This window comes from Neodiprion pinetum, chromosome 3, assembly GCF_021155775.2.
Source record: "Neodiprion pinetum isolate iyNeoPine1 chromosome 3, iyNeoPine1.2, whole genome shotgun sequence".
Taxonomy (NCBI): Eukaryota; Metazoa; Arthropoda; class Insecta; order Hymenoptera; family Diprionidae; genus Neodiprion; species Neodiprion pinetum.
In genome coordinates this window covers 3,900,421-3,913,051 of record NC_060234.1, presented here as the reverse complement: position 1 = coordinate 3,913,051, position 12,631 = coordinate 3,900,421, and the positions used below count along the sequence as shown (strand labels likewise).

General features: G+C 40.6%; 2 protein-coding genes across 5 annotated transcripts in view; one reads left to right on the top strand and one right to left on the bottom strand.

Annotated features, from left to right (window-relative positions):
• LOC124213844 (Octopamine beta2 receptor) overlaps positions 1-12,631 on the top strand; it is a 171,754-nt gene that overhangs the window by 89,844 nt on the left and 69,279 nt on the right. For 2 of the 4 annotated variants that reach the window (XM_046615530.2, XM_046615528.2), the window contains one exon: positions 1,731-1,786. The exons of the other annotated variants lie outside the window; for them this stretch is intronic. The gene's annotated coding sequence lies outside the window, so the exon portion shown is untranslated. The remainder of the gene's footprint in view (positions 1-1,730; positions 1,787-12,631) is intronic. 4 annotated transcript variants of the gene reach the window in all.
• LOC124213843 (facilitated trehalose transporter Tret1) lies at positions 7,725-11,419 on the bottom strand. Its single transcript, XM_046615525.2, has 6 exons — positions 11,329-11,419; positions 10,795-11,047; positions 10,062-10,312; positions 9,570-9,971; positions 9,210-9,498; positions 7,725-8,373 (listed from the first exon to the last, which is right to left on the bottom strand). Exons 2-6 carry the CDS (start codon positions 10,895-10,897, stop codon positions 7,979-7,981), a joined length of 1,440 nt encoding a protein of 479 aa, XP_046471481.1. The 5' UTR covers positions 10,898-11,047; positions 11,329-11,419; the 3' UTR covers positions 7,725-7,978.

The window sequence follows — 12,631 nt, the reverse complement described above, 5'->3', positions numbered from 1 at the left end:
GATGCTCAACATGATCAAATGACAAATAAGAAATGTGGGAAAATACAAAAATATAAAGGAAAGGACGTAGAAAAAGGACGAAATTTAGTGATATTATGATTGAGTATATACACCGGTAAAATGTTCAGTGTGTGGCGTGCCGCGGGGATGAGCAGGGAATTGCTACACATGGTTCTTGGATTTTATTGCACGTAAGCTCAAGTACAACGTGCGGGAAGTCGAGAATAGAAATGGAGAGGAAATTTCCCTCCGGCCATAACGCGTATATATATATATGTATATCCTTGAATGAGGAAAATTCATATCAACGTATCAGTTTACATTCACTCGATGCAATTCTCTTGTTACCATGCATTACCGATGAAACACGTGTTCTCGTTACAGTTTTCAAAAAGTTTTCACGAAAACTAAATTTCCAGCACAATATTTCATCGTTACCTTCAAAAATCGCGATCAAGATTTAATTTCTATTTTCTTTACTTTATTGTTATCTCTGTTTTGACTTTTCGTCACCTTCGGTGTTATAAAAAGAGCATCGGTTTTGGTTGAAAATCATTTTTGGATAATTTCAACGAATATTTACGCCTTCGAAATTCTAGAATCCGAAAAATAAGTTTTCAGAAAAATATCGGACAATTCTAGCGATGATCTCCGACAGGGTTGGATGAAAAAATTTGAAACTCGGAGGATTTTACAATCAAACGATGGGCACGAGCAATTGCCATGTCCCGTTTAATTTGAACTCAAATTTCTGCCGGAAATAAATGTATTTTCAATATTTTATCGACAAACGCATGACATGTTTTTTCCAGTTTATATACTTGTTTAAAAAGAAAGACTTTACAAATTTTTTGCTTTTCAAAATTTTTTTATTTTAATACGTTTGCATTTAGCTGCCAAGTCCTACGAGTTTCAGATTTTCCTCACGACCATTTTTTGAAATCGTTCCTGTAGTTCCGGTGACGAAAAGTGTCGCGAAAAAACTGTTTTTCCGGCTTGTTTTTTTTTTTTCTTCTTTTTTTGTGTAAAATTTTTTCAAAACAACAAAATGACCGTCTCACTTGTCGTGGGATGAACCACAAAACTTCCGAGAAACAAATTCGATTCGGTAAAAAGTTTAACATTTTTTTAAATACGCAATTCAACTGCAAAACTTACCGGGGGTTGAAAAAAAATTCTATACAGAAATGAGTCACGTTAGTTTACACAATGCTTTGCGGGAGAAATATTTATCGAGAGAATGGAATGTAGACGGGTCAAAGTCAAGTGTTGCAGGAAGTCTGCAGGCGAGTCGTAAAATTATACTCGATAATAAATCTTGTTATGACTACCTCTGAGCTTCGGCAGTTTGTAGTGATCGGTTTTCGTTATTTTATTTATTTTTTTTTTATTTATTTATTTATTTTTTGTTCCTTTTCATTCCTTTTCATTTTTTTTATTTCACCTTTGAGGCACCGTGTGTCTCGAAGAAATATGGTTCAGGAGAGAATGTCCGATTGATGGTCGTGAAATTGAACCAATGATGTAAAAAAACCAGTGATGTAAAAAAAAAAAAAAAAAAAAAAAAACTTGCGGAAGAAAATCTATAAGCATGGAACACCGAACACAGTTAGATTGTATGAATATTTATACAGATCGTACGAACATTTGTGTGACCTTGGACAATTTTTTTTACGAATAGCAATAACTCAACGTCAAGCCCAGTGTTTATTTTCACTTTTTTCTTACAGGTAGTCGGGAGTGTCCGTTTCAAGTTCCAGTTATACAGAAGTTTAACTTGAAAAAGGTGAGCCATAGAATTTTTCCAGCTTTTATACGACTTCGTATTTTCTGAATTTTTCTTTCTCCAGTAAAATATCTCTGAGGTGATTTTATATATAACACTTACAACGTCATCAGACTGACTTAGGCCATGAAATGACTGGGAATAACTTTCTTAACTAACTCGTGATTGCTTCGTAATGTAATTGGAACTCTCTTGATGAAAGTTGAGGCTAACTTTTTTCGCTATTTTTCATTCCTTTTTCTTTTTTTTATTCTTTATTTTTTTTTTTTTTTTTGTTCCTTATCGCTGCCTCTTCTCGTTCGCCATTCTTTTTTCAAAGCTCGAGTTAAGGAGCCGTGTATTCGAAATTTTTAATTGTCATCGAAGAACTTTATATCAGAATTTATGCGACAGTTTTTCCCCATCCGCATACGAATAATCGACTTTTTTAAAAGTCATTTTTTTTTTTTTCCCCCTTTTTTGTCGGTAAAACTGTGAACTTTAGTCAGCGTAAAAAACAGGTGCGATTTTGGGTGACGAGGAACAATGCGAAATCACGATTCATGGGAATATACACACATTTTTTATATTTACATGTGTATATATATTTTGGGGCGCGTCAGAGGAAAACGTGACCATAAAATTGTTGGTGAAATATCGCCGAAACGTTGTAGCCTGGCATTGACGTCGACCGGGAAGAATCACTGCCCGAATGTTATCCGGTACCTGTGAAAAATTGAATGTTCACGAGCGGTAGGAAACGTATATTTTATACCAAAAGATATTTTTAATTTTTCACCAAATTTGCAATTAGTTTTCACCACATTATAAAGCAATTCCTGATAATAGTAAATATAATTCATCCTATATGAGTGATTTTTTAAACTCATTGCTGCAGGCACAGTTTGTTGAAAATCATTATCAACGCCTCGTCAAGGTTCTGTTTTGCAAATGATTAAGGACTTTCCGTTCATCGGTTGAACAAATGTCCTCACCTCATCAAAATCTGTCTCCAATATTCTTCAACGCAATCTACAATCGAGTTCAAACGCTGCCCGCAGACCTGAGAAATTATACTTTGAGGTAAATCGGTGAACCAATTAACGAAGGTGCAATAAATTAGTCTGTCGGTGAGGTTTGATAGTGCAAATCTCACTTGCGCGGCGGTTAATGACAAAGCTATTAAAAAAAAATTAAAATAATACACTCAGGATCAGGACGAAAATTGATCGACAGAGGCCGGAAAAATGAACATGCGAAGTCAAACATTCGTCGAGGATCAAAGGATTCTCCTTAGTCTCGATATTTAATTCGAAAATTAGCAATTCCGGTTAGTACGCTGTGAGTGTGAATTTAAAAAAGTTGTCGCCAAATGGAACAGCAACTTTGAAAACTTTGCAGCCGGCTGACAACGATTGAAATATATCAGGACTTCGACTCGACGAAGTATTAACATTTCGACTCTTCCCGATGATCCCGCATTACCGAAAACAAAAAAGTGTAACGTGAATCATTACGGTTAAAAATTCTCTGGAACAATTATCCTGTAAATGGTGTTTGTTCCCGGTATAGCCTGAGGGTCGATTCAGCCGAATTAGCAAACCTTGCGGGCGGTTCGGATTTGAAGTGTCCTGATCGGATTTTCCTGGCTTTGATGAACAATTTTCAACCCCTAAACCCGGGGCCAACGAAAACTGATATTCCAGGTACAGATTTGTCGGCTCAAAAATTTCGGGGCGGAATAATTCTGAACAAGCGTAATAAACTGAAGAAAAAGATAAAAACAAATAAATAATTATCAACAAAGTCGACAAAAACGATAATAATCGTTAATCCTCGAGCTGTTCAAACTCGATTGTAACAGCAAAAGTACGCGAGAAAAATAACAATGAATATCAAAGTTACAACGCGCGTTGAACAAAGTTCGTGAAACAAATCGTGCGAGGTTTGAAACTCGGCGTCAGAATTTAGCTTGCAAGCCTGTAATCGCTGGAGGGAATTATTGTTCAAATAATTCCTGTCTTACCAGACACCGGCGACGACTACGTCGAGTAGCCTGGTACTCTTTGGTCGGTTAACTGCCCCCCGCCCCTCCCCGCGGGATGGTTAACCTTCCATTTATAAGGGTGCATTTTAAAGCGGATATGCGGAAAGGTCAGACGGTCAAGTCGGCAACTGGGATCTTGTATTCCACCCTCAATATCTCTTTGATCCTTCGCGATCCCGTCGTGTGTTGCTATTCAAGTGTGTACAGAATATTCGATCGACGATTTCGAATTTCTCAAGACGTTGACTTTTTTTCTTAACTTTTTTTTTTCATGTTTCAACTGACGCAATATTGTCGATTTTAACCTTTCACGATCGGATCGTCGGTACTTACGAAGGCGAATTGAAACGATGCAGTTAAAACGAGAATAAAAGTCAAAGGATATGGGGTTTGATCGAATATTTACACTGTAAGAAAAATTTGATTAAACACAACGCCCCACCAAGTAGACTGAGAAAAATTTCATTTGATATAGCAGCTAGAAAAATTCAGTAGAACAGGTATCGTTTAAAAAAAAACTGTTTGAATATCGTTGGTATTACGAAAAACGAGCTACGCCTAACCATTTTGCGATATCGTCGATCCTTTTTTGGTAATTGCAACGCAAAATCAGTCTCTGAGGATTACTCTACTTTTTTAGTTCAATGAAAATTTCTCTCAGTGTTCATTTAATATTTATATTATTGGTTACATTTCTATTGGTGAATATGAAAAATGTTATGATAAATTTTTGTAATTTTTAGTTTTTATTTTCACTTGGTAATACATTTAAAAAATGGTCAATTAGACCCAAAAATTTTAGCGAACCCGCTGGGACATTTTTCTTTTAACCGAGTATGCAAGGGTTGTTCTTGGAGAGAAGTGTGTCGGAATTTATTCGACTTCGTGCTTCGAATATCGGCTCTCTGTTTTCCATCGACGGTGTTTCGCCAGAAAAAAGTAAATCTATCGAGCGATGCGAAACAAGGAAACGCAACGACCAATAACGTGGATAACAGTGAATATGAAGCTGCAGAAAGGGAGAAAAAAGGTGAGGCACGTTTACCTCGTGATCTAAAATTGTTTCCCCTCTTCCGTTTCAAATTCCCCATCATAACGAAACGTGTAGAGATTATTTGTCCGGGAATTCTGTGCGGAAATTTTAACTTCGAATGGGAAATTTTTTGCGCTTGACGAAGAAAATGTTTTCCAGCTCAAGCTTAATTTTTCTTCACCACATCAAATCTTGCGATGGCTAGAATGAAGAATTAAAGTTATTCGCAGCGAACGATATATTTTTTTGATACCGAAGATCGAAGAAACATTTTGGATGAACAGTTCTTTTTTCTCAATATTTGTGGATTTAGGAATATCTAATTAGAAAAATGAGGATTATCTTGTCTAGCTTCTACAGAGATAATTGCATGACGAGAAACTACGTTTCGTTTTATTCGGATGAATTTCTATGTGAATTTACTTCCTTACGTCTTGACGACGATGATCATCATCCGATGTAATACCGCACTACTTAGTAATTTGATAAAACGGGGAAAAAGAAACCGATAACGCGAATTTGAATCGACCATGAGATTCGCGCATTTATATTATATACCGACCGATTGTGAATGTATTTTATTCTCTGAAGTGTTTTCTGGCGATGTTTCACACAAAAAGAATGAAAGAGAGAAAAAAAAAAAAAAAAATTGAGGATAAGAATAAAAAGAAAAGTTTGCACCTCTGTTTCGTCGAATATTCCGATTTATATGCTGAATAATAAAACAGACGAGGGATGGTAATAGAAAAAAATAACCCGGTTACACGTTCTTCTCTTTCACCGTATACTTTCTCTCCCCAGGCGAAATTCACTTCTCCCCAATATTCCTGTGCGGAATACTCGCCTCGTTCCCGTTTTCAACCAACCAACCGACCGACCGACCGACCGTCGCGTCGCACGGTTTTCGAACGATAAGGGATAACGTGATCAGCTCGCCGAAGTACCCCACAAATGCTAACGTCGTCGGCAAAAGCTGTTCGAGCTTAAAGCTCTCAGCGAGACGAGAATGCGGCGAAAAGTCGGAAAGAAGAAGAAGAAGAAGAAGAAGCGCGCGATTTTAATGCCACGGATCTCTACCGAGATTGTCACTTTCGATTGTTACGTCTGGTGGGAAAAAATCAAACCAATGCAACCAGGCTGACAGTTGATCATTGATCGTATTTTTTCGCGTATCGATAGTGGAAGAGGTGCATTACCGATTATGTTTAACGAATTTATGCGACTCGAGTAATTCAAAAGCCCAAAAATATCGATATTTCTTCATTAAAGTCGAAAAGTTAGGTTATGTGGTGATAAAATGGCGTCGAAAACGAGACTCTGACGTCGTGAGGACATTTGCCAATATCAACTGGATCGCAGACTAGCGTTCTTCGACTGAGTCGATTTCAAGCAGACGAAATCGACGCCAGCGGTTCGACAGCTTAAATCGAGCTAACGAATCACGTGGCTCACTGTGTACGTCATCGAGTCAAAGTGACAGAACCATGTGACAAACCCACGTGACCCGTTAGCTTAACTCCAGGTATCGCGGCGCTACTGTCAGTTTTTGGGGCTTCCAATCGGCACAAGTCTATGAAAATGTGGTCGAAACAGGTGTGGCTCGACCTATCGGTTATGATAATTGTTTGCGATGATTTTTCGCGAAATTCCGCGAGACTCGTAGGTTCAATTAACACGCTTAAACGTCGTGCAACAACCAGGTGGGCAGATGAAAATCGAGTCGAGTTGCAGGGATTGTGGCACAGATCCCACGGGTAGTCTCGTTATATTTAGCCAAGCGGTGTGAATTGGCGAGCATCAGCTGCTGGCAATATGTAACATGTATGATAGAGCGGTGGGCAATTCTTATCTCTTGGATATAGGCCAGGAAGTTCCTGTTCAGTGTGATTCGAATTTCTTTGGGTTCTCCTTGCCTGTTCGCCTAAAAGTTTTCGCCTTTCACTTGACGCTTTCACGCGATGCTTCAGGTACACAAACCCACTTCCATTTTCAAGAAAATCTTCAAGGGTGCTTAACGGATTACAAACTGGGCTTAAGTCTTGATACACCGCGATAAGCGCTCCTCGATTCATTATCACCCTCTAACGACGCGATTTCTCACCGCACCGTCGAGTCGAACTTCGCTAAACTCAAAATTATTCGCTTTGATATTGCATGGGTGCAAGATCAGAGAAACTCGACGAAAATTATCGACCCACTCAGATTTATATCACGCTCCTGATCCAGTCTGGTCTCAGACTTCGAAACGTGCTACTGAGGTCACGAAATCGTTGCCTCTAGACGAAAATGAATCAGTGATAAATAAATTGACAGTTGGATCATCGGAAGACAAGATGTGGTCTGATTTCTGTCAGGCAGATATTAACAATCTTAGAAAACATTGCACTTCTTATTTTACAAATTTTCCCTGAAAGGGACGAGCCAGTATCGATTATTAATATTGTCGACGGTTATAATATATTCACTACCGAAGGTTTGCGATGTATTTCGATACTGTTCACCATACACCTTTCATTGAGGCATTTGATTCAACAAAATCGAACTACCGACGCACCTTCTTCAAGCCTAACAGCGATTTCGTTAGGACGACTTCACCGTTCACAGTTCTCGTATATTCACCGTAAAAATAAACGATGAGTGAATAAGATACTCAAAGTACCGTAAAACACTTCCAAAAACAGCGAACGGCTGAATCAATGATATAAAATTGAAGACTCGGTGAGTAAAGTGAGGATAAGGAATGAAATATGAGAATAATAAAATTGGTATGGATCCAAGTAGTTTCCGGTAAGAAAAACGCTCCGAGCAATAAAACAAGTTGAGCAGAAACTACGACTGTCATGACGTGCTTTATTTATCCATTTTTTTTCTTTCTCTCTCTCTATCTTCTATTTTTCATCTATTTTTTTTTTTTTCTTTTGTACCTATCACAACACATTTATTGGCGGTCGGGTGTATAATAAGCTTAGTCTAGCGTATTTTATGGTTCTATTAATGTGCAGACGCGGAGTTTATTCCACTTCTCCATCTTACGTGACGTTGTATCGTTTACTTTCGTTTAATGTACCCATATACATACATACTGTGGCGAAAAACGTAGTGTGTTTCTTTGTATGCGCGACGCACGACTCGGTCATAACTCAGAGGAATCTTCGGGAATGCCCACTGCTCCGTCTTGAAGGTCGATCAGACTTCTGAGCTTTGTCTCCTTGATAAAAACCAGAGTGAAAATGGCCCCGGCCCAAGACATAACACCGAAAAACCACATCGTCTTTGCCTCGCCCATGCCGTCGAGCATCTCGCCGAACAATAACGTCAGTGAAAGGGATGCCAGCCAGTTCAGTACCGCCATCGTTATCGCGGCTTCGAGCTTCACGTGAACCGGAAATATTTCACCCAAAAGAACCCAAGCGATCGGACCCACGCCTAGGCTGAACGCCGCGAAGAATAACGCGATCCAAGTCAGAGGCATCCACGATATTGCGTCCGCGAATTCCGGATCCTCTTGTTGTACGTTGAAAAACCATCCTGTTGGATAACCAGAAACAGAAAAGTCACTTTTCGGAAGCTTCGTGACGCTTTGGCGGTGTGCTTCGACGTCGTTGTCAAAGATAACAACGGTTCACCAACCTTTGAGTCGGATTCATACTTGATAAGAAATCTATGGACCCGAAGTCTTGAGTTCTTTAGACTCAATCGAAGCCAATTGAGTACCCTACTTGACAGTACACCGAATCATCTGAATTCACTCGAAGTTACTTCAAGTCGCTTAAGTTCATGGAAGGTAATCCTTCAAAGTTACTCAAATAGTCGTAAATTCGTGAAGTCATTCAATCGAGCATTTTAATTTGGGAGTATGACGTACGAATGCCTCATGACGGAAAGTTGGAATATACTCGCGGTAAATTTTATCGGAAGACGAACCACTAGATGTCTGTCACTTTGACGGCATAGTCGAATGCGTCACAACGATTTGAGGAGAAAGTGACGTTTCTATAACTCTTGAGCGACAGGGTATCAACACGTGTCGAATTGAACGATCAAAAGTTGAACTCTGCGAGGCTGTTACATTGTGGCAAATGACGTTCATAAAAATTTCACCCAAGGTTAAATCCAATACTACAAGGGTGACTCAGACGGACAACCAACGCATTTCTGGCACGTCGTGTTTGTTTTTGGGAAAACAGAGGACGTATCGCGACTTCATTTCTCTTTTTGCGTAACTTATGTCTCTGGGCGTTATTCGATAAATAAATTCGGAACCAAAATATATAGGGCGCGATTTTCACGAAGCAAAAACAACGTGTTTTCGACCAGTGAACGACTTCCAACCGAGAATCTGGCCCGAGGCAAGTCTGACTCACCGAGCAAAAACATGAAGATTCCCATGAGAGATGAGGACGCGACCAGCAGTACCTTTCTTCCTAATATGTCGATCAGCACGGCTGCCAGGATGCTGGACACCAGTTGTGCCGCTCCAACAACGAGGGTCTGCTGACTCGAAGTGATGTCCGCCGATCCACTGACCTTGAACAGCGCTAGGGTGTAGAAGATGAACGGACCTATACCGCTGAACTGATGCATCATCATAAGACCAAAGGCCCCCAAAAGACTGCGGCGAACCTGCTTCTCCCTGAGGGTATTCAGGCTGACCTGATCGATCCGAGAATGATTTTGTAAAAGCTTTTCCGAATAGAACCGGTCGGTCTCAATCTGCGACTCACTTGCTTCGATTCCTTGATGGCGACGAGCTGCTTCAGCTCTTCCATTTCCGAATTAAGCTCGGGGTGATCTTTGCCCCGGAATAACTGGAGGGAAATTTTTGCCCTGTTCTCGTTTCCGGTGAGAAGATGATACGTCGGACTTTCGGGCAACAGAATTGCGAAGGCCACAGGCGCCGTTGTGACCGTGCATATCAGACTGTACAACCAAATCGTCTTTTCCAATTCAGTCAGCTCGGCTACCAGATAGGCGAACATGATTCCCAGGTTTATCAGAACCTGGAAGAGCGCCAGGAGACAACCGCGTATCCTGCGGTCCGCGATTTCCGTCACGTAGATTGGGACCAGGACGCAGAAGGTGCCGCTGAAGCCGCACAGTATCCTTCCGAAGAGCATCAGGGGTACCTGGAGTTCAAGAATGCATAAAGGATTAGGCGTGTGGAGTGCGATTCGTGGCTCGTCTCGGTCCGGTCATAATGACGATTACCCGATTACCGTCTGCCCGGCGAAAACGATGCAGCTCCAACCCAAGAAGAGGATCGGTACCGTCATCATCATAGCTCCAATGCGACTGAATGCCCTCAGGACCAACGGCAGTAGCATCAGACCCACGCAAGCTCCCAGGTTGAATATTCCGCCCACCAAACCCAGCGCCAACGAGTCAGCGTTCACGTAGTTCTTCATCGACTCGCTGCTGCTAGAGTTCCAGCCCAGACTGACACCCAGCGAAAAGCCTCCCAAGGAAGCTGAAGGATGGGAAAAATCGAATACCAATTCTGATTAACACGTAAGTCAAGTCGTGTCAGTCCGGAGCGTTGGTGATCTGGAATGTTAAATAAAACTCCAGATGATCAAAACTCTGGATCTGGGTCGAATTTTTGTATGGCTGAGACTCTGAATTGGAAAATCTCTGAACGATCAAGGCTTCCAACAATCAAATCTCCAAATGGTCAATACTCTGAATGGTTGAATCTTGGAGTGTAGTCAAAACTCTTGAATGGCCTGACTTCCGGATGATAAAAGGTTCGAACGATCGGATGACCGAAAGTGTTTGAGTGTGATGTCAACGCAAATTTGTTAAAACTAATTAAAACCATTCAGAGCTCGTTGAACCTCAATTTTGACTATTAAAAATAGCGTATCCGAAGCCTTGATCGCGACGTGAGAAAACGATTGTAGAGCGTATTTCTAGCTATCGGAAATCGTCGATCCGTGCAATTTATCTCACCAACAAATGCCGCCAGGTATTGTTTCAGGATTCCCATCCCTTGGTCCGTCACACGATGACGAGGGTTATTCGAGGTACGATCTTCGTTAATTTGCACTGACATTTCAAGTGAGCGGTGAACGATCTGACGGTATTGAGCTGCCTGGAGGTTAGCCGCATATTATTCCCTGACCTGCGGCAGTTTGGAAATGGTCTCGATCCGGCGGTCAGATTATATGGTGCATTACGTCAACCAGCGAGCGGAGCGCGCGTGCTTTTTTGAAAAACAACAAAATGGTTTACGCGCGAGTCATTTGTCATGAAAAGTGAAGTTTACTGCCGATTGCAGGTGACTGCAACCTTGCAAACGCGATGCGTGCCTCTGACCTTCGATTATGCATTTCCAATCTCTCGTGCATCGACTTGGAATTTAGAATAACGTTTCAACTTCTCTTTTAGATAAGTTGATCGAGACCTTGAATCGCATCGTGCGTGCTGCTCTATGAGTATTGGAAAGTTTTGTGCACTTCTTAAATTTAAATTTGGGCTGATTACCTGAATGATGTTGTTGGTGAAATCGATGGAGTTCGTTCTCCTAATTTCTGAACCGATTTCTTTCATCGCAGGTATCGTTAGAAAAAGCGAGTGATGATATTTGTTCATTACTACATGAGGAAGTAATCTTTGTTTTCTGCACATAATTATCTCATAAGAATTGCGCAACCTTAATTTTCCAAGCGATCGTTTTTTAGCAGTTTCTGTATTTATTTATTCGTACATTGTTTTACTGATTGCAACGAGCATTTAATTTCTGCTCACATCGTCCGCCGATGATGAATAACCGGGATTCCGTTTCGCAATCACGAGCGCATTCGTAAGAAACTACGACCTTACGACTTTGCGGCTGTGCATAATCCGGGAATACGACTAAACGTAATGATGTCGAGGTATCTAATTTTCTCAATTAATTCCGCACCGATGAAGCCTCGTCATTACGGGGTGACGATTGGTCATAATCGTTGCGTGATGCATGTGGCTGCGTGAAAATCAATTCTGCAAGTTTCAATATAATTCACCTTCTATCGTATGCAATTTTCTTACGTACACCGCATTCCAAGCAATCGTCTTATGCTACGATAATAACGAAATTGCACTCGTCTGGCAGTATTGCAGCATCCGCGTGACAATTATAAAAAATAGTCGGAATCTTTTCATATTTGTATTTTTCAATCTTCCATTATTCGAAAAATTGCGTTGCATTTTGTAGTTTATTCCTTCCGAATCCTCATTTGGTGTATATTTTTAGTCGCAAGCAATTTTGACGACTTGCAGTTGAATATGAGCCTTACAGACTCGAGGAAAAAATTGCTACCGAATTGATCGCTTCTCTTAAAAAATTCAAAGCGTTTTTGTTCGTTTATTTGCATGAGTTTTATCGGTTTTTTTTTATTTTCGTTTCCGCAATCGCGACAACGCGATATTGGCGGAATTTTGTGAATTCGCGGCAATTTTACTTCGTATTATCTTTATATCATACGACGCAAATGTAACGAAACTATTCGTGTTATTCGGAACATCTCGTGTAACCGAGGAAACCGACATGCTTTCGTTTCCGTTATTGAACAGTAGTGAGAATGGTCAGCGTGCAACAGCTACGAATGATAAGAACGAGTTTAGTTCTGCAGAACTGTGCGGAGAACGTCGGAAACCGAACAGAGGAAGCTGCGGGGATCTATTCTCGCCTCGGTGTAGAGATAAGTTGAGGTACTGGACCGAAGTTCGTTTAAATAAAAATTAAAGAAAAAATGTGGCTCTATTCAATGCGAGGAAAAACTGAAACTCGAATCGAAACCCGAAT